Source organism: Phyllobates terribilis, unplaced genomic scaffold (genome assembly GCF_046119375.1).
Source record: "Phyllobates terribilis strain yellow unplaced genomic scaffold, ASM4611937v1 Scaffold_162__1_contigs__length_4246735, whole genome shotgun sequence".
NCBI classification, from domain to species: Eukaryota; Metazoa; Chordata; class Amphibia; order Anura; family Dendrobatidae; genus Phyllobates; species Phyllobates terribilis.
In genome coordinates this window covers 2,823,638-2,845,079 of record NW_027362922.1, presented here as the reverse complement: position 1 = coordinate 2,845,079, position 21,442 = coordinate 2,823,638, and the positions used below count along the sequence as shown (strand labels likewise).

Here is a 21,442-nt window from a genome sequence, read left to right as displayed (position 1 = left end):
CTACTTTTGTCTCATCTGACCAGAGAACATTCTTCCAAAACGTTTTAGGCTTTCTCAGGTAAGTTTTGGCAAACTCCAGCCTGGCTTTTTTATGTCTCGAGGTAAGAAGTGGGGTCTTCCTGGTTATCCTACCATACAGTCCTTTTCATTCAGACGTCGATGGATAGTACGGGTTGACACTGTTGTACCCTCGGACTGCAGGGCAGCTTGAACTTGTTTGGATGTTAGTCGAGGTTCTTTATCCATCATCCGCACAATCTTGCGTTGAAATCTCTCGTCAATTTTTCTTTTCCGTCCACATCTAGGGAGGTTAGCCACAGTGCCATGGGCTTTAAACTTCTTGATGACACTGCGCACGGAAGACACAGGAACATTCAGGTCTTTGGAGATGGACTTGTAGCCTTGAGATTGCTCATGCTTCCTCACAATTTGGTTTCTCAAGTCCTCAGACAGTTCTTTGGTCTTCTTTCTTTTCTCCATGCTCAATGTGGTACACACAAGGACACAGGACAGAGGTTGAGTCAACTTTAATCCATGTTAACTGGCTGCAAGTGTGATTTAGTTATTGCCAACACCTGTTAGGTGCCACAGGTAAGTTACAGGTGCTGTTAATTACACGAATTAGAGAAGCATCACATGATTTTTCAAAGGGTGCCAATACTTTTGTCCACCCCCTTTTTTAGGTTTGGTGTGGAATTATATCCAATTTGGCTTTAGGACAATTCTTTTTGTGTTTTTTTCATTGAAGACAAATTAAATGAAGAGAATAATACCAAAGAATTTGTGATTGCAATCATTTTCAGGAAGAAACTGAGTATTATCTGTCAGAATTGCAGGGGTGCCAATACTTTTGGCCAGCACTGTATACACGGCTCCGGAAAAGCTACATTCCTCCAACACATGGTGAATTTACACTTTAGCAGAAGTAGAGTAGAAATTCCCAACTGTAATGCCATCCTTCAATATATGTAACAAGCAATACATTCATTAAAACATTTTTTTTTATTATTTAAGAACAAGCGCACTAACAAAATGGAGGACAAATAAATAAGTGACGTTTCACTGTTTAAACTGTTCAGTCAGTCAGGGGCATCTCCACAGCGATCTCTTCCAGCATGGCAAGGAAAGATGGAAGACTGTCAGCAGCATCTGGAATACAAAGTTATTTTGACTAGTGTAGAAAACCTATTTGACCTGCTATATAGCAATTCAGTGGTGTCCAATGACCCACATTAAGCATATAACGGCAGTTAAAGATCCGGTGCCTCCACCGTTATAGGAGGTATACTTAATGAGTACCCCTGGATGTGACCCCATCAGGTATTCTCCCATCACCTCTAGCTTCAAGCGCCCTCTAACCGGCAGTATCATTTTCTCTCAAGCTTCCCACCCATCTACACATCCAGATCTGCTGTTCTTTGCAGGGTTCTTCACAAGTCACCATCTGGAGACCTGCTCTTTATGGCTGTTCGCTAGACCTGATGTAAATGCACCCAGCTGTAAGGCACACGGGGGGTCTGAGCCCCAGAATGCGGACCCCTGCTGTAGGGACTGAGGCTAGTGACACTGGATAACAGTTATATGGGGAGAGTGAGGAGAACAAGGAAGCTAATGGTCAAGTCACTCAAAACCCAGCCCACCAGTCTAGACATGGATGAGGATTGTAGCCTGTTACCAACATGGCCGAGATTACTACTTAAATGGAATCTGCCATCAGGATTTTGGGACATAATCTGAGCGACCGATTCCAGCGGTGTGACACTTATCGGACTGCTTAGTGTAGCGTTGATAAATATCAATAATTATCAGTAGGAGACCACCACTAGAGGACTAGTAAACCTGCTGCCATGTAGTCCTACAGAGCTCATCCTCATCACTGATTAGCAGCTTTGACCATGGGTACAATTAATGGTGGGGTTACACAGAGCTCAGCATTCAGAGAACTGCTAGACAGAGAAAAGTGATGTCGCTTACTGTCATTTTTATGACCACAGGAATCAGGGTCTCTGCTACCCCATCTGAGTGCAGCACAATGTAGGGGCAATCACCTGGTGACAATTTTAACCCCATCAGCTGTACTCCTTCCCCTGCTGCTAGTTATAGGCTGCAGCAGTGACAGTGCAGGGGAAAGGGAGCGAGCTGTAAACCCTGCATGGCAAAACAACGGGGCTCTGATTCATCCAGACTGGTGTTATTAAAGTATTTGCACCATAATTCTGGCGTCATATCTAACTGCTGGCAGTCACTGTTTTCACCAAATGGTTTTAGGCTTTTACAGTGCTTGGTATGAAGGTGTCAGAACTGCAGTCACCCGTATTGATGACAGTACCATGATGTGTAGTGATCTCTGCAGAGTAAGGCTGGCTTTCACCATCTTATCTGCCATTTCAATTATAATCACCTACCTGACACCCAACTAAGTGCAGGGATGTCCATGAGGGCCGGCTCTAGGCTTAGTAGAGACGCAAACCTTTTAGCATCATTCACATTAGCTATAAGACCGACACCAGCCAGGGAGAGGTGACTCAGTTTATGTTCTTCTGGGACATCAAAGGTCTCAAAATCTACAAGGCAAAAAAATATATAATATAGTTTTAGCATAGGTTGATCTTTGGAAAAGGAATAAGCAACTGGCTGCTCAAAGATACCCAGCAATCTTGCTGCAAGTCCACTCATATCTTATGGTTTAAAAGGGCTTTAATGTGGTGCTTAAGATTAGGAGGCATTCCTAGATTGTAGTAAGATACGGCACTAAAATCTCTGTAAATACTACACCAACATGTGTGCTAGTTAGAAATTCACACATTCACCAGACATGTGGACAGGACAGTTTGGAAGAAATTACAAAGAACCAATCAAGAACCGAATATAGAAAATGTATGCAGAAATAGGAAAAAACCTTTAATGAATACACGGTTAGGTAAGAGAGTGACACTAGAGACCGGCGCTCACACCAATGTACATACAATAGTTAAAATACAAAAATATAGAATAGATCTCACAGACACAGGGCAAAGTGTGTGGTATGGAATCCAATATATAATGTATCAGAGCAAAGATTATAGATCTAACCATGCAATAGCTCTGTCCAAGAGTAATTGAATAAATCTACTATATGACAAGATAAGAGTGCTTGTGCATAATCCAAATAGGGATTCCCAACACTTGGGTGGGCTCCACACAAGTCTCTGGACCACACAGGTACTAATGCTTTATTTACTACCGACCTTGATATGCACTAAGCACCTTTACATACTTCCTGTGTTGGGAATCCCTATTTGGATTATGCACAAGCACTCTTATCTTGTCATATAGTAGATTTATTCAATTACTCTTGGACAGAGCTATTGCATGGTTAGATCTATAATCTTTGCTCTGATACATTATATATTGGATTCCATACCACACACTTTGCCCTGTGTCTGTGAGATCTAGTCTATATTTTTGTATTTTAACTATTGTATGTACACTGGTGTGAGCGCCTGTCTCTATGGTGTCACTCTAAAAAACCTTTAATGAATACACGGTTAAGTAGATTTCCTATTTATGCAGAATTTGACTATTTTGTTCGGTTGTTCTTGATTGGTTCTTTGGCATTCCTAGTTTACCTATGGGCTCAATGCACCAAAATGGGTCATCTAGCATCAATGAGCTTGAACCACCTTCACTGCACACGTCAGTGTTGTGCCCTCCTCTCCCCACCCCCAAATAGCTGCAGAGTCCCACCTATATAGTGGAGCCCAAGACCACACTCTGGATCTCTGGCACTCCTGATGTCACGTGCAGGGGCCCCAGGAGCCTCCGAACACCACACTGACATCTGTCTGCTCTCCTCCACAACTGAGCAGCAGCAGAAGCCCAGCTAACAGACATTGCTGTCACTGCAAACACTCATTGGATTAACTGACACGATGTCAGCGAGTTTCTGAAGATCCGGATACTGCAGCCATGAGATCTGTGGCTGCATTAGGCAGATGGGACATTGCAGCTAATAGAGAGTAAGAGTGTAACAGAGATGGCCCTAAACTGCATTTAAAGGGAATCTGTCACCAGGTTTATTGCCACCTGATCTGAGAGCAGCACAACGTGGGGACAAAGATCCCCAATTCCAGAGACGTGTTGCTTTCTGGGCTGACTGCTGTAGTTTTGATAAGTGATCCTCCACCAGCAGGAGACTGCCACCAGAGGACTAGTAAAGCTGCTGCCATGTAGTCCAACCCTGTCCCCACAACTGATGGATAGCTCTATACACTGTGCATAGGCAGAAAGCTACCAATCAGTGGTGTGGGTGGGGTTATACAGAGCCCAGCATTCAGAGCATTTGTAGATCTGCAGCAGACACAGTTACTCTGAACTGCACCAAGTGATCCATCACTGTAATCAGGGTCTCAGCCCCTAAATCATGCTGCTCTCAGATGGGGCAGCAAAATCCTGGTGACAAATTCACTAACCCCATCCAGCTTCAGGTGCAAATATTAGAATTGATTCTGATGCTCAAAATTAAATGTAAAGGCAAGTGGCTAATGGCAGGCAATAGGTACAGCAAGGTGTGGAAGAGTTACCTGCAGGATTGTAGGGAACAAACTTCTCAATGTCGGGGTACTGCTGCTCGTCTGTCTTATCAGAAGTGTCAGAAACCTAGTGGGGAACGGGAACCAGGTCACAAGCTTCATTTATCCAGTATTTACCATTAGGTTCTCCATATATGATCTGAAAAGGAGTCAGCCAAGCCCTTGTGGCCTAGCTGTGGCCTGGCCATACACTGTTTGGCTAGCAGCCATCTCTCCCAACATACAGATGAGCTCTCATGTGTTCTGTGGGGAGGAGGGTAATCTGCTGCCTCTAAGCAATGTGTGCCTAGAGAACAAGGAGCGGGTATTTGAACTGAACATTTGTTAGGGCAGCCAGGAGACCCCCATACACGTTACACAGCTAGATTAGCCAGATATTAGCCCACTTTAATCCAACAGATAATAATGGGACTTGTAATAGTAGAAAATGCCATGTGATCTTCTTGCAGATGTTCCTGTGGCATTTTAGGATTATGTAGATACAAGTCTGTACATCAGTACAGGGCAGAACACAAGAGCGGTGTATGATCAGAGCTGCGGTAGTACATTATACCTGTATAACAGCTGGCGCAGGCTTTGGCACTTTCCGGTCTCCTTTCAGAGGCTGCCCGTTCTTCTGGGTCATTACTTGCTTGTTGATATTTCCTAGAGCTTTTCTTGATGTTTTCCCACATGATACAGAACCGTGCACTTTGCCCTGGTGGGTTTTCACAAGCGACTTTCCTTTTTTTAAAAAAAAATCAGATACCTTTTATTAAAATACTTTTTTAACATTGCACATAAACATTGAGAAATCACCCAACTGGCAATGCCCTTCAAAACCCACCCGTTCACCCTCCCCCCGCCCATTACACCCCCAAAAACCATATGGCAAAGACAAATTTAATTACAGACGGCATATTATCATATAGCTTATCTAACTGTTAAAGGATTGATAATTTGATCCATGGATACAGAGCATAATATCTAATAGTCAGTGATTAGTTAAGTAGAACCTGAGAGACCACAACATTTCAGACTCAATTGATATTTAAAATGGACATAATATGATAACCATGAAACGTGCTCCATCTACCCCAGATTTGATCAAATTTCCGTACAGCCTTCCGCTTTTTGTACACTCCCTCTTCTAATCTTAATAAAAGACGCAATCTATCCAAGAATTCCTGGAACCTGAGAGGGATCCAACCAATGTGCAGCTATAAGCTTTCTGATCTGATATAGAGTCCTCTTAACGGCTATTATTTCATCCTCGTCACATCCTATTATTTCTACATGGCCCAACACACACTTTAGGATATAAGGGTAGATTACACTCAAACACATTATTAATGTACTACACACACATTCCAGAATACCGCGACCCTCCTACACGTCCACATCATATGCATAAGATCTGCTCCTTCCTCTCCACATTTTGGACACACACTGTCATTCCTTGCTCCAATGCGCTGTAGAAATTTGGGAGTTCTATATACCCTATGCAATAAGTACAACTGTGAGAGTCTATGTGCCGCACATGTAGATAGTATCGGAACGCTCCCCACCACATCTTCCCATTCTTCCGAGGTTATAGTACCAATGTCATGCTCCCACCTCTCCTTAACATTTAAGGGTCAGTCCCACTGAAATTGCTGCATAAGTATCCTGTAGATTCTGGAAATCAATCCCTTCCCACCTCTATGGCATAATAATGTGTTAACAGTAGATGATGTTGGATTTTACTCTGCATATGTCGCGGCTGTACAAACCATGCATGCCTTATTTGGAGATAAAAGTAGAAACTAGTTTGTGGAATACAGTATTCTTCTTTCAGCTGATGGAACAATTTAAATATTTCCCCCTCTAATATTTGTGCCACATTAGTTATTCCCAATTTTTCCCATATTCCGAATCCTTTCAATTTCTGGATCTCTGGAAGGCCCGCATTATGCCACAACGGGGTAAAACCCTCTATTCCCAACAACAGTTTGATTTTCTGCCACGTTTTCCCCATAAGTGCTAGGGTCGGAAGATGCCGCCTAGCATCCCACCCCGAGATTCCCGTTTCTAGAAAGGAGGTAATTGGCAAATTGTGTTTGAGTAGACGTATCAGTTTATCTAGGTTCCCCTGAATTAACCAGAGTTGTTGAGTCTGAGAGGCTAGAAAATATATCCATGGATTAGGTGCGGCTAGTCCCCCCTGATCTTTGGGCCTTTGAAGTGTATCCAACCCCTTTTTTCCAGATCAATTCCCGAAATAGTGCTTGAAATTTATAAAATTTTCTCATGGGGACCCAGACAGGTGAATTATGAAGGATATATAATAATTGGGGCATTAACACCATTTTAATGAAGTTAGTTCGACCTACTACTGATAGGGGGAGTTTGCTCCAAGTATTGGCCTTTTGTTGAAATCTGGTAAGCAGTTCAAGTAAGTTTAAAGGAATGTAATCTCCGATAGATGTGGTCACTCTAACTCCGAGATATTTAAATTCTCGCACAATCTTCAATCAAGTATTCCCTGCCCTAGTATTCAGAGACAAACCATCCACCGGCATAAGAACTGATTTATCCCAATCAATCTGTAGGCCAGAATGATCTCCAAACTCCCTTATTAAATTCATAGCCGTCGTCAGAGATTGCTCCGTGTCGCCCAAAAACAACAGAAGGTCGTCGGCATATAGGGCTACCCGCTCCTCCAGTGTTTTATAGCGGAACCCCTGTATTTCGCTGCTGGAGCGAAGCTTAACAGCCAACGGCTCCATAGCCAGGTCGAACAGTAAGGGAGACAACGGGCAGCCCTGACGCGTGCCTCTGCCCATTTCAATGCTACCAGAAAGATTGCCATTAATTTAAATCTGAGCTACTGGATTGTTATACAGAAGCCGCGGCCAGGCCCGAAATCCAGTACCAAACCCCATCTTTCTCAAAACAGCCCATAAATACTCCCATTCGACACTATCAAAAGCCTTAGCGGCGTCAAGTGATAGCACTGCCCTACCACCCGCATTTTGGGACTGCATTTGCAGATTAAGAATTAATTGCCGTCGACTTGGCCAGTATAAACCCAGTCTGGTCTTCTGCAACCAAATGTGTGATAACCGCCACCAGTCTGGTAGCCAAGACCTTAGCTAAAATTTTTACATCTACCGAGAGTAAGGATATTGGCCTATATGATTCAGGGTTTAATGCATCCTTTCCAGGTTTTGTCAAAAGAACTATGCTAGCCTCCTTCATTGAAGTCGGCAAAGCCCCCCCCCTCCCTCGCCCCCTTAAGCCCTTCCAGTAACCTGGGAAGCAAAACCCCCCCAGCTTCCTTATAAATTTCCGCGAGGATCCCATCAGTACCAGGGGCCTTGTTATTTTGAAAATCTTTTAAAGCTTCCTGCATCTCCTCCAGTGTAATTGGTGCATCTAGTTGCTCTCTCTGGCCATCTGTCAGACATGGTATTTGCATATCATGAAGATAGAGATCTATGTCCCTTTGCGCCTTAGTCAGTTTGGAGGAGTATAATTGTCTGTAAAACTTCCATTGAATCAGTAATTACCACACCCTTAGTATCCCTGATAGGTGCAATCATAGGAGCCCCAGTCTGGGCCTTGGCTATGGTGGCCAGTAAGTGCCCTGTACTCTCTCCCTCCACATAAAATTGCTGTTTAAGAAAGAACCGTTTATGCTCCGCTTGTTTCAATATATGATCATTTAGTGTAGCCTGTGCTCGTGTCCAGTGTTCCCTATTCTCTATGCTTGGGGACCCAACATACCTCTGTTCCAATATGTCTACTTCCCTCCGCAGCTCCTGAAGACGGGCCCTGTTTTTGGATTTGATCATGGAAATTTCCTTAATCAGGATCCCCCGTAAAAATGCCTTCATGGCTTCCCATACCGTATTTAAAGGGGCAGAGCCTATGTTGTCTTTAAAGAAACGATCCAATTTACCTGCTAAGTCCATCTGTTCCCCAAATACATCCAGCCAGTAGGGGTTAAACCTCCACAGTGCCCTTCTGTTTATGGTGCCAGGATCGACCCCCAAAACAACCAATAATGGTGAATGATCAGATAACAATCTCGTGCAGTATTCTACTTTAGTAACTAGAGGGACTAGATGACTATTTCCCAGAGCCAGGTCAATTCTGGACAGAGGAATAGGATGGCGAGTAACACGAATACTGCTTAACATTTGGGAATCGAGCCCGCCACACATCTACCAAGCTAATTTCCTGCAAGACCCTTGCCAACGACGTCTCTTGAGCAGCCCCTCCCCCAACATTACCCCTATACTTATCAAGCTCAGCGTGTAGGTACATATTAAAATCACCGATGACTAACAGGGGTATGGTAGCAAATTCCGTTATCCACGGGAATAGCTGGCGCACAGTCTGTATAGAGAAAGGTGGAGGAACATACAGAGCAATTAGACAAGTTCTAAGCCCAGCCACTCTGCACACTAGACATACATACCTTCCCTCCCTGTCACAAATACTTCCTTCACATTCAAAGGGTAAATTCGGATGAATCAATCTACTAACCCCCCTAGAATAAGTACTATGTGTAGAATGATAGGCCGGCCCCCTCCAAAGCTTGCTCAGTGCCGCAGCGGCCCCCGTATCGCAATCCGTCTCCTGTAAATCTTTAGTTGTGATCTCCCATACCTCTAATATTCCAGGATACTACATTAACCTGCTTAACCATATTTTAACGATTGAAAATGAACTGTCACATGCCCCCCTCTGTACCCACTCCTGCGTCTGACCATCAACATTATAACATTGTACTAATACACAGTCTGTATTAATCAAAGTAGATTTTGTTCTTTTACCGCCATCACTCCCTCATTTAACATCCCCTCCCCCCTTAATTAAATGAATACCAACAGCCGTAACATGAAGAGCCGGATATTTAGCCTCATGCAACCTAACACGCCTTAGCACACGAGGCGCCGTGGCATAAGGTGCATCACAGACTCCCCCATTTTTCCCCCACACAGCGACTTTCCTTTAGGGAAATCTAGATCATGTGAGGACGGTTCCTGAGCCAACCATGTGGACCATCAATGGGCATGAAAGTGAAAGATTGCCAACACCAAAGCTGCAGAGGCAAAAGTCTTCCAATACACAAGGAACAGAATTATGCCCACCTGGATGTCAGGTGTACTAGTAATCCCAGCACCCAGCCCTCATGCCCAAAAGGACTACGTCATTTCTGCACTAAAAGGATTTCACGTGACAAAACCCCACTGGAGTGGCACTTTAACCCCTTACCAACATGATTTGCAGTTACATCATATGCCAGATGTGACTTCACGCCTGGAAGATGATGGCTGTGATATTTAGCCATCATCTGCCTTTAATAGCCACATGTAGGCCAGAGCTCCACCTGTTAGAGATGGACAGCAGCATTACCAGCGAACTGAGAAGGGAGTCATGCCATGTGCCCATCTGTGCCCCTGTAACACGATCATGGGATGCCATCACTGCCAGGAAGGAGTCTGCTGAAAAGACCCATTCCTGTCATGACAGATCTGTGAATGCTGGCTATATACTGCAGTATTGCTGTACGTAACAAGAAATCAGATGATTGCATGTTCAAGTCCCCTAAGGGGACAAAAAAGAAAAAGTAGAATCTGAACATTCAAATCACCCCTGCCCCTCTATGACCCATTTTAAAATAAAACATATGGGCGTTACTTCTGTAAAAGTCCAATCAAAATATAAAAATAATTTACCTGATCAGTGAACGACATAAAAACAAAAACCCTCATATGGCTGTACTGACAGAAAAATAAAGATACTGCTCTTAGAAGAGTAAGAAAGATGCAGAGACGGGAAATAACATGGTCAGGAAGGGGTTACATTCTGCCACTTCTATAGAAAATTTAACCCATTTGCCAAATAAGGCAGGGGGTTAGAGGAACACCGACCTTATATTGTAGAGATCAGGGGTGGTCTTGTAGACTTCTAGGAAGCTTAAGAAGTGGACATTCCCTTTAAGCTACATTGTGCAGACAAAGCCATGGCAGTGTAGAAGGCCGACAAGATCTCAGTGGAAAGGCTGCAGGTTTGCGTCTGCATTAGGCAAGTTATAGAGGTAGAAGTGTTGGGACCTTGTTGCTGTGCAGGTAGAATCTGGAGCCTCGGCACCGTCCTGCGTAGCCCATACTACAGGGAGGAGGAGCAGCGCCATGTGTAGTAATCTGAGCAGGATAGTCAGTGTTCAGCCAGCACTGATGGAGACTGACACCCCAACTCATTACCCAATACATGACAGGCTTAAAGACCCTCTCCCATCAGAGCTTATCCTCTTAGTACATTGTAATCAGATTATACAGCACTGTACTTACAGCTGCTCATTATACCTTTCTACTGGGCTAATTATTCTCTTTTCTCTGCTCTATGTAGAATTAGGAAGACTCTTCCCTGCAAAAATCATTCCCCTCCTGACCAAGCTGCTCTCATCCCCCTGCCAGGGACTTTTGCAGTGACTTATGACTCATACAAGGAAAACTGACCTCCTGTTTCTACATACAGCTTATAAATATTATCAAAAATGTCCAATCACATTGTAAATATAACGACATCCAAAAATGGGTGTGTGGCAATGGACACATGGACAGTGTAGAGCAGGGGTCCTCAAACTACGGCCCGCGGGCCACATGCGGCCCGCGGAGGACTTTTATCCGGCCCGCCGGGCTATGGGCAGAGGAGGGGAGAGCGGTGCCATTGCCCGCCCTTCCGCCCGCTTGCTCAGGGCCCCGGCAGGCGGATACTTACCTCTTCCCGTGCCTCCGCAGATCCGCTGTCTTCCTGCTGTGCGCTTCCTGTGACGTCTCAGGTCAGAGGGCGCGGTGAAGTCTTTACACCGCACCATCCCGAGTGCTGTCACAGGGAGCGCAGAGCGGGACGACGCCGCCGCGACGCTGGAGTCCAGACCAGACCAGAGCAGCGGCAGCAGGTGAGGAGGAGTGAGGTGAGTATTGGATTTTTTTTTTTTAATGTATGGAGGCATAGGTCATTATATGGGGGGTGACATCCTGCATGGGGAATGATATGGGGGGGTGACATCCTGCATGGGGCATTATATGGGGGGGTGACATGCTGCATGTGGCATTATATGGGGGGGTGACATGCTGCATGGGGCATTATATGGGGGGGTGACATGCTGCATGGGGCATTATATGGGGGGGTGACATGCTGCATGGGGCATTATATGGGGGGTGACATGCTGCATGGGGCATTATATGGGGGGTGACATGCTGCATGGGGCATTATATGGGGGGGTGACATGCTGTATGGGGCATTACATGGGGGGGGTGACATGCTGCATGGGGCATTACATGGGGGGTGACATGCTGCATGGGGCATTATATGGGGGGGTGACATGCTGCATGGGGCATTATATGGGGGGGGGTGACATGCTGCATGGGGCATTATATGGGGGGGTGACATGCTGCATGTGGCATTATATGGGGGGGTGACATGCTGCATGGGGCATTATATGGGGGGTGACATCCTGCATGGGGCATTATATGGGGGGTGACATCCTGCATGGGGCATTATATGGGGGGGGGGGGAATCCTGCATGGGGCATAATATGGGGGGGGGGGTTGACATGCTGCTTGGGGCATTATATGGGGGTAAAGGGACATCCTGCATGGGGCATAATATGGGGGGGGTTGACATGCTGCATGGGGCATAATATGGGGGGGTGACATGCTGCATGGGGCATTATATGGGGGGGGTGACATGCTGCATGGGGCATTATATGGGGGGGGTGACAGGCTGCATGGGGCATTATATGGGGGGGTGACAGGCTGCATGGGGCATTATATGGGGGGGGGTGACATGCTGCATGGGGCATTATATGGGGGTGGCATCCAGCATGGGGCATTATAAGGGGGAACAGCCTGCATGGGGCATTATAAGGGATGGAACAGGCTGCATATGGCATTATAAGGGGGAAACAGCCTGCCTATTGGGAACATTTACCTGCCCATTGAGGACCTATGCTGCCTATTGGGGATATTTACCTGCCTATTGGGGACATATGCTGCCTATTGGGGACATTTACCTGCCTATTGGGGACATTTACCTGCCTATTGGGGACCTATGCTGCCTATTGGGTACAGTTACCTACCTATTGAAATACCGGTTGATTTAACTTTACTTGTTCTTCATTTTAAATATTGTATTTGTTACTGTATTGTTATTTTTAACTACAAAATAAGATATGTGCAGTGTGCATAGTAATTTGTTCATAGTTTTTTTTAAAAACTATATTCCGGCCCTCCAATGGTCTGAGGGACCGTGAACTGGCCCCCTGTTTAAAAAGTTTGAGGACCCCTGGTGTAGAGGGTTATGTAAAAGAATGGGAAGCCACTAGGCGGCAGCACAACCTCACATAACAGGATTTTAGATCCAGATGGCTGTGAATCTACTAGTCATTAGGTTACCTGACTCAGGGTCCTTCTAAGAATGACATAATCATTCATAGATCCCAACAGCCAAATGTAGATGTATTGAAGTACAACAGTGAGACATAATACCTGTGTAGGATTGCATTGCCAAACCCAGGAAAAAAAAACCCAACCCAGACGTACATTTCGCCTTCTGCCTTCTAAAATTTTAAGTGCTATACAATATGATGATCGCAATATATTGAGAATAAAAACTTTGATTATTGCTTCTTTAAAGATGGGTGGGCAGAAGAAACCAAGTTCATTATGAGGTGGACCCCAAATTAACACTTGTGGGGAGGCGCAATTAATTTGTAAAAAACCAAAACACTGGAGTGGTGCTTTTTTTACTGCATTGCTGGAGTGGCGCTTTATATACAATTGCCCGGCCTCATACTCACTTGCTGCCGCCTTTGTTTTCCAGAGTTGCTCCCATCGTTGTCCGGTGAAGAGTGACCTGTTGGCTGCTCCAGTGTTTCATGGAGCTGCGGAGGTCACTTTCCCATACAAGTCTATGAGAGCCTTGTTCTGGCTTCCATAGAATTGCATTGAGATCTTGTGTCGTAGCTTCTGACTTATGGCCAGTCAGCTGCGCTCACAAGATAGTGCCATAGGAACATAACAATGCTGAAAAACAGTGAAGACGCCGGAGGGCGAGTATATGACCAGAGGCCCTACATTTAAAAGAGCCATCCCAGCGCTGAAAACCAAACAAAAAAAGCTGGAGTGGTGCTGTAAGTCCCAACTTTCCATGAGTATCAGGCGGCTCCACCATGCCCTGTTCATGCTCCACCCACTTGACAGAGCTGGCTGACCTGGCATGAAAGTGCTAAAAAAGGTCACAATTTTTAATCATTAAGTTGCATAAAAGTTTTGACTTGTCAGAGTTCTGCTAGAAATCTATTAAACCCCTTGATGAATTGGGGCCAGATCGGCCGTTACCTTTAGAAACTACTTACCGGCACCTGATAGTTGTGCGCGACCTCTGGACAACAGTGCAGCATTAACATCACCGTTCTCCTGGTCAGTGTAGATCATGGTCGCCATTATAGTCAGATTCTGCAGGCAAAATATAAGAATGAGCCACGTTTCATTGTACAACACACCAACAAGTAGTGTCCTCCTCACCAACCCCTGGACAATCTCCTCACACCACAACTCAGGAATATTAGAGGAGCCCTTCATTATGCTGGTCCTTGTCAGGAGGAATATAGCGTAAGCTCAGGAGAGGAAGCCATTCCTGGTAAGCAGGTGCCCAGAATTATAGCGATTATCCACCTACAGATGCCAGGACCAGAGAATAGAGGCCTGTACCTCCAACTACAGCAACAACCCATTACAGGGACCGGACAGATCCATAGTGCTATGAGCAGCACTGATCAGCCGCCATGTCTACACTGCAGCAATTACCCATTACAGGGTCCTGACAGATCCATAGTGCTATGAGCAGCACTGATCAGCAGCCATGTCTACACTGCAGCAATTACCCATTACAGGGTCCTGACAGATCCATAGTGCTATGAGCAGCACTGATCAGCAGCCATGTCTACACTGCAGCAATTACCCATTACAGGGTCCTGACAGATCCATAGTGCTATGAGCAGCATTGATCAGCAGCCAAGTCCACAATGTAGCAATTACCCATTACAGGGACCTGACAGATCCATAGTGCTATGAGCAGCACTGATCAGCCGCCATGTCTACACTGCAGCAATTACCCATTGCAGGGTCCTGACAGATCCATAGTGCTATGAGCAGCACTGATGAGCAGCCATGTCCACAATGCAGCAATTACCCATTACAGGGACCTGACAGATCCATAGTGCTATGAGCAGCACTGATCAGCCGCCATGTCTACACTGCAGCAATTACCCATTACAGGGTCCTGACAGATCCATAGTGCTATGAGCAGCACTGATCAGCAGCGATGTCTACACTGCAGCAATTACCCATTACAGGGTCCTGACAGATCCATAGTGCTATGAGCAGCACTGATGAGCAGCCATGTCCACAATGCAGCAATTACCCATTACAGGGACCTGACAGATCCATAGTGCTATGAGCAGCACTGATCAGCCGCCATGTCTACACTGCAGCAATTACCCATTACAGGGTCCTGACAGATCGATAGTGCTATGAGCAGCACTGATCAGCAGCCATGTCTACACTGCAGCAATTACCCATTACAGGGTCCTGACAGATCCATAGTGCTATGAGCAGCACTGATCAGCAGCCATGTCTACACTGCAGCAATTACCCATTACAGGGTCCTGACAGATCCATAGTGCTATGAGCAGCACTGATCAGCAGCCATGTCTACACTGCAGCAGTTACCCATTACAGGGTCCTGAAAGATCCATAGTGATATGAGCAGCACTGATCAGCAGCCATGTCTACACTGCAGCAATTACCCATTACAGGGTCCTGACAGATCCATAGTGCTATGAGCAGCACTGATCAGCAGCCATGTCTACACTGCAGCAATTACCTATTACAGGGTCCTGACAGATCCATAGTGCTATGAGCAGCACTGATCAGCAGCCATGTCTACACTGCAGCAATTACCCATTACAGGATCCTGACAGATCCATAGTGCTATGAGCAGCACTGATCAGCAGCCATATCTACACTGCAGCAATTACCCATTACAGGGACCTGAAAGATCCATAGTGCTATGAGCAGCACTGATCAGCAGACAGGTCTACACTGCAGCAATTACCCATTACAGGGTCCTGACAGATCCATAGTGCTATGAGCAGCATTGATCAGCAGCCTTGTCTACACTGTAGCAATTACTCATTACAGGTACCTGACAGATCCATAGTGCTATGAGCAGCACTGATCAGCAGCTATGTCTACACTGCAGCAAATACCCATTACAGGGTCCTGACATAGTGCTATGAGCAGCACTGATCAGCCATGTCTACACTGCAGCAATTACCCATTACAGGGTCCTGACAGATCCATAGTGCTATGAGCAGCACTGATCAGCAGCCATGTCTACACTGCAGCAATTACCCATTTCAGGGTCCTGACAGATCCATAGTGCTATGAGCAGCACTGATCAGCAGCCATGTCTACACTGCAGCAATTACCCATTACAGGATTCTGACAGATCCATAGTGCTATGAGCAGCACTGATCAGCAGCCATATCTACACTGCAGCAATTACCCATTACAGGGACCTGAAAGATCCATAGTGCTATGAGCAGCACTGATCAGCAGCCATGTCTACACTGCAGCAATTACCCATTACAGGGACCTGACAGATCCATAGTGCTATGAGCAGCACTGATCAGCCGCCATGTCTACACTGCAGCAATTACCCATTAAAGGGTCCTGACAGATCCATAGTGCTATGAGCAGCACTGATCAGCCGCCATGTCTACACTGCAGCAATTACCCATTACAGGGTCCTGACAGATGCATAGTGCTATGAGCAGCACTGATCAGCAGCCATGTCTACACTGCAGCAATTACCCATTACAGGGACCTGACAGATCCATAGTGCTATGAGCAGCACTGATCAGCAGCCATGTGTGCACTGCAGCAATTACCCATTACAGGGACCTGAGAGATCCATAGTGCTATGAGCAGCACTGATCAGCAGCCATGTCTACACTGCAGCAATTACCCATTACAGGGACCTGACAGATCCATAGTGCTATGAGCAGTACTGTTCAGCCGCCATGTCTACACTGCAGCAATTACCCATTACAGGGTCCTGACAGATCCATAGAGCAATGAGCAGCACTGATCAGCAGCCATGTCTACACGGCAGCAATTACCCATTACAGGGACCTGACAGATCCATAGTGCTATGAGCAGCACTGATCAGCCGCCATGTCTACACTGCAGCAATTACCCATTAAAGGGTCCTGACAGATCCATAGTGCTATGAGCAGCACTGATCAGCCGCCATGTCTACACTGCAGCAATTACCCATTACAGGGTCCTGACAGATGCATAGTGCTATGAGCAGCACTGATCAGCAGCCATGTCTACACTGCAGCAATTACCCATTACAGGGACCTGAGAGATCCATAGTGCTATGAGCAGCACTGATCAGCAGCCATGTCTACACTGCAGCAATTACCCATTACAGGGACCTGACAGATCCATAGTGCTATGAGCAGTACTGTTCAGCCGCCATGTCTACACTGCAGCAATTACCCATTACAGGGTCCTGACATCCATAGTGCTATGAGCAGCACTGATCAGTAGCCATGTCTACACTGCAGCAATTACCCATTACAGGGTCCTGACAGATCCATAGTGCTATGAGCAGCAGTGATCAGCAGCCATGTCTACACTGCAGCAATTACCCAATACAGGGTCCTGACATCCATAGTGCTATGAGCAGCACTGATCAGCCGCCATGTCTACACTGCAGCAATTACCCATTACAGGGTCCTGACAGATCCATAGTGCTATGAGCAGCACTGATCAGCAGCCATTTCTACACTGCAGCAATTACCCATTACAGGGACCTGACATCAGCTCCTGCACAGGCCAGCGATATCAGCTCGCTGCTCACATGAAACAAAGCTATGCGCGGTGCTGTTGTATGCGCTGCTCACAGTAGGGCAGAGCAGAGTGCGCCAGTGCGGTGCCGTGAAGCTACTGCGCAGGCGCGAGCTCTCGGTTCACTATGTGGATGACACGTCACATCTTTCATAGGAGGAGGATGCTTTTAGGAGCGGAGAGAGGGACAGACACCGCAGCGAGGACACCCATCAGACCGGACCACCCTCATTTACATACAGAGCTGATCAAGTGGTATTATTTGAGGTATATAGGGGGGAGTCAGGAGCTGACATGTTTGTGAGATGCAGCACAGGAGCAGTAAAGGTGGTGGCATTTGTTCATAGACTCACACTGGTGACAGGTTCCCTTTAACAGCTGGAATCCCACAGATGTAAATGGTACGGGCTGATGCAGCAAAGCTTTCACCAGAAATCTGACAAAAGCTGCAAAGTTTAAGCCCAACTCAGTTGAGCCATCATGTCAGTTTCTCCCAGGGTCAACAAAATGGGCAGAGGTGGCGCAGGGGCATGGCGGCCGCTGCTTATCATACAGGACAAGCAGAGACGTTCACTACAAGTATTACGCCAACATGGGGTGGATTAGGATTATGGGCACAGGTGTACAACATCATCCGACACTCCTGATTCATGAAGTGGTTTGCCTGACGAGCTAGGACTCCAGGACAGCCGCTCATCAAGACCAGCACCAACAACACTGGTCTTCATTAGTGATGGGTGAGCACTAAAATGCTCGGGTCGAGCACATTGGAATACTCGGGTGCTCGACCCAAGCAACGAGCCCAATGTAAGTGGGAAACTCGAGGATTTTTCAGGCGGCTCCCCCCGGCGGTCTGCAGAGGGCCTAAAAATTGCCCAAATCAATGGGAAATGTGCTCAAATGACATGGGAACAACATGGGGAAGACCCCTGGAAGCATCTCTGACTCCCAGGTCACTGCTGTCAACAATGTTGTCAGAGGTATTACGCCACTTTTACGGACTCACAATAAAACATACAAAAACGAAACCATAATGGGTTTTCCTGGGAAATATGTTAAGGAACATCCTTTCCAGGGTAATGACTTGTATATAAGGCAAAATAAATAACCAAAAACAAAAATACTCCTCCACACCTTGGGCTATGTTCAAACTTAGCGTTTTTGCATTGCTTTCACCCGTGACAAATGCATTCACCGGGAAATGTCATTTTAACATTTTACAACCTTATCTGGCCATGTGGTGTAGGACACATCAGACACATCCTGTTTTATTTATGATGGAGGGACTCTGAAAGCCGCAAACCTATTTTTAGGGCCATCATGCGGCCTTTACTATTCTTAGAGAGCCATCAGCTGGCTAGGCTTTGTTGTTCCCATTACTAAAGAGTGGGTCTCCTATACTGTTATTGCGTATGCAGTGAGTGGCTGGGCTGCCAAAAATTGGGAGGCACTCCAATGCCCCTTGGAAGAGACGTGGAGGAGGGCCTCATTAAAAAAAAAAAGGTTCCCATTAGAAAGGAGCGGGTCTCCTATACTTGTAATGCCCATGCACTAAGTGTATAGGCTGACAAACATTTACCCCTGGGGGGTATACATGAACATACGGCATAAAAAAAAAAAAAATTTTTAACGGCATCATAAACACCCTTTAAAAAAATTATGTGGGTGTTGCATCACGGAGCACGGTCACACTGGTGATATGGTGGTGGAGGATGAGGAGAAGGAGGAGGACAAGAGCAAATAGCCAAAATCAGGAAGCATATACCCATGTGTGGGTGTGAAAAGGTGCATGGGAATACACCTCCCAAGAAAAGACACTGGCTTTCAGTTTATGTTACACTGCTATCATTCGGTGGTGTTGAGAAGTCTGGCCCAATCCAGTCCTTGTTCATTTTTATAACAGTCAGCCTGTCAGCATTTTCAGTTGACAGGCGGATGCGCTTATCAGTTATAATTCCACCAGCGACACTAAAAACCCGCTCTGACAAAATGCTAGCGGCAGGGCAGGTCAGGACCTCCGAGGCGTAGAGAGCCAGTTCACTCCACGTATCCAGCTTTGATACCCAATAATTATAAGGCACACAGGAATTACAGAGGATGTTGGTACGGTCGGCAAGGTACTCCCTCAGCATCTTCCCAAACTTTGCAGTCCTTTGGAGATTACCCCGAGCCTCAGGACCTGTGCGATGGGAGAGGCTGAGAAAATTCTCCCAGAACCAGAAATTTTGAGAACGCGAGGGTCATGGGAAAGGCAACGTAACAAACTCAGCCATGTGTGCCAGACTGCTAACAGGCAAGACTTCCGTGTCCTCACCAAGAGGAATGACCATGCTCTCCTCCTTCTCCTCTCTGTCCTCAGGTCATCCACGCTGAACAGACGGTATGACAGTAGTGCAGGTAGTACCATCTATAGCGCATGAACCTAGCTCCTGTCATTCCTCCTCCTCATTGTCACCCAATCCAAGTTGGGATGAGATGAGGCTGGGCTGTGTGTAATCACCCTGTATGGTTCCTTGCTCCATCTCATCGTGCTCCGCCTGCAATGCACCCTCTTTTATTGTGAGCAGAGAGCGTTTCAGAAGACAGAGAAGCGGGATGGTGACGCTAATTATGGCATCATCGCCACTCACCATCTTGGTTGAGTCCTCAAAGTTTTGGAGGATATGTCTGACATCCATGTCCACTCCTGAGGTCTTATGTGTGGAGTCTGAACTGAATACCGACGGCTTTGTTGATGCTGGTAGTCAACAACTGCTCTCTTCTGCTCACAAATCCTTCCCAACATCTGCAGTGTAGAGTTCCAACACATGGGGACATCACATACCAGTCTGAGCCGGAAGCTGCAAATGCTGCTGAAACACAAGGGTGGCGGAAGCTGTAGGCGATTTTCTAAAATGGGCACACAGGCGGCGTACTTTAAGAAGCAGATCCGGCAGCTCCGGGTAGGATTTGAGAAACCGCTGAACCACGAGGTTAAGCACAGGGGCCAGGAATGGTACATATGTGAGCTCGCCTCGCCTCAGAGCCGCCACCATGTTCCGGCCATTGTCACACACGACCATGCCTGGCTTTAGGTTCGGCGGTGTGAGCCACACATCTGCCTGCTCTTTCAGAGCTGTTCACAACTCTTCAGCATTGTGCGCTTTGTCACATAAGCATATTAGCTTCAGCACAGCCTGTTGCCGCTTGGCCGAGGCAGTGCTTCCAGCTTGTGACTGATGTGGTCATTTCGGAGATGGAGGAGCTGTAGACTGTGGGGGCAACCCTGATTGACCTAGGGTCCGCAATCCTTAACCCAGTGTGCCGTGATTGAGATGTACCGTCCCTGCCCACAAGCACTTGTCCACGTGTCCGTGGTTAGGTGGACTTTCCCAGTAACTGCGTTGTTGAAGGCACGGCTAATGTTTTGGGACACGTGCTTGTGTAATGCGGCACACGGGGAGAAATAGTGGGTGCAGGGGACCGAGTACCGAGAGACGGCGGCCGCCGCCATCAGGTTGCGGAATGCTTCCACCTCCATGAGCCTAAAAGGCAACATTTCAAGTGTAAGCAGTCGTGAAATGTGGGAATTTAGTAGTGTGGCCTGTGGGGCGTTGGCTGCGTATTTGCGCTTGCGTTCCAAGGTCTGGGGTATGGACAACTGGACGCTGCGCTGGGACAAGGACGTGCTTCCTGATGCTGCTAGTTGATAGAGTGTGCAACGACTGGTGCAGGGAAGGAGGCATCTTCGCATGCATTATGGACAGGGGATTGGCTTGCATGCACAACAGCGGAAGAAGCAGTGGTGCCACCTGCAGACACTGTTCCTGGACCCTGGGGTTTGGCCCACAAAGTCGGGTGCTTTGCTGCCAAGTGCCTGATCATGCTGGTGGTGGTCAGGCTGCTAGTTTTGTCACCACTGCTGATGCTGGC

General features: G+C 46.7%; 1 protein-coding gene across 1 annotated transcript in view; it reads right to left on the bottom strand.

Annotated features, from left to right (window-relative positions):
- Positions 1-1,075: 1,075 nt before the first annotated feature.
- The window catches only part of LOC141207887 (securin-like), a 36,702-nt gene continuing 16,335 nt past the window's right edge, over positions 1,076-21,442 (bottom strand). Inside the window, exons 2-6 of the mRNA XM_073664452.1 lie at positions 13,966-14,149; positions 5,125-5,294; positions 4,563-4,638; positions 2,406-2,564; positions 1,076-1,149 (exon numbers count right to left, since the gene is read on the bottom strand). Coding sequence (XP_073520553.1) covers positions 1,076-1,149; positions 2,406-2,564; positions 4,563-4,638; positions 5,125-5,294; positions 13,966-14,149 — 663 coding nt within the window. The remainder of the gene's footprint in view (positions 1,150-2,405; positions 2,565-4,562; positions 4,639-5,124; positions 5,295-13,965; positions 14,150-21,442) is intronic.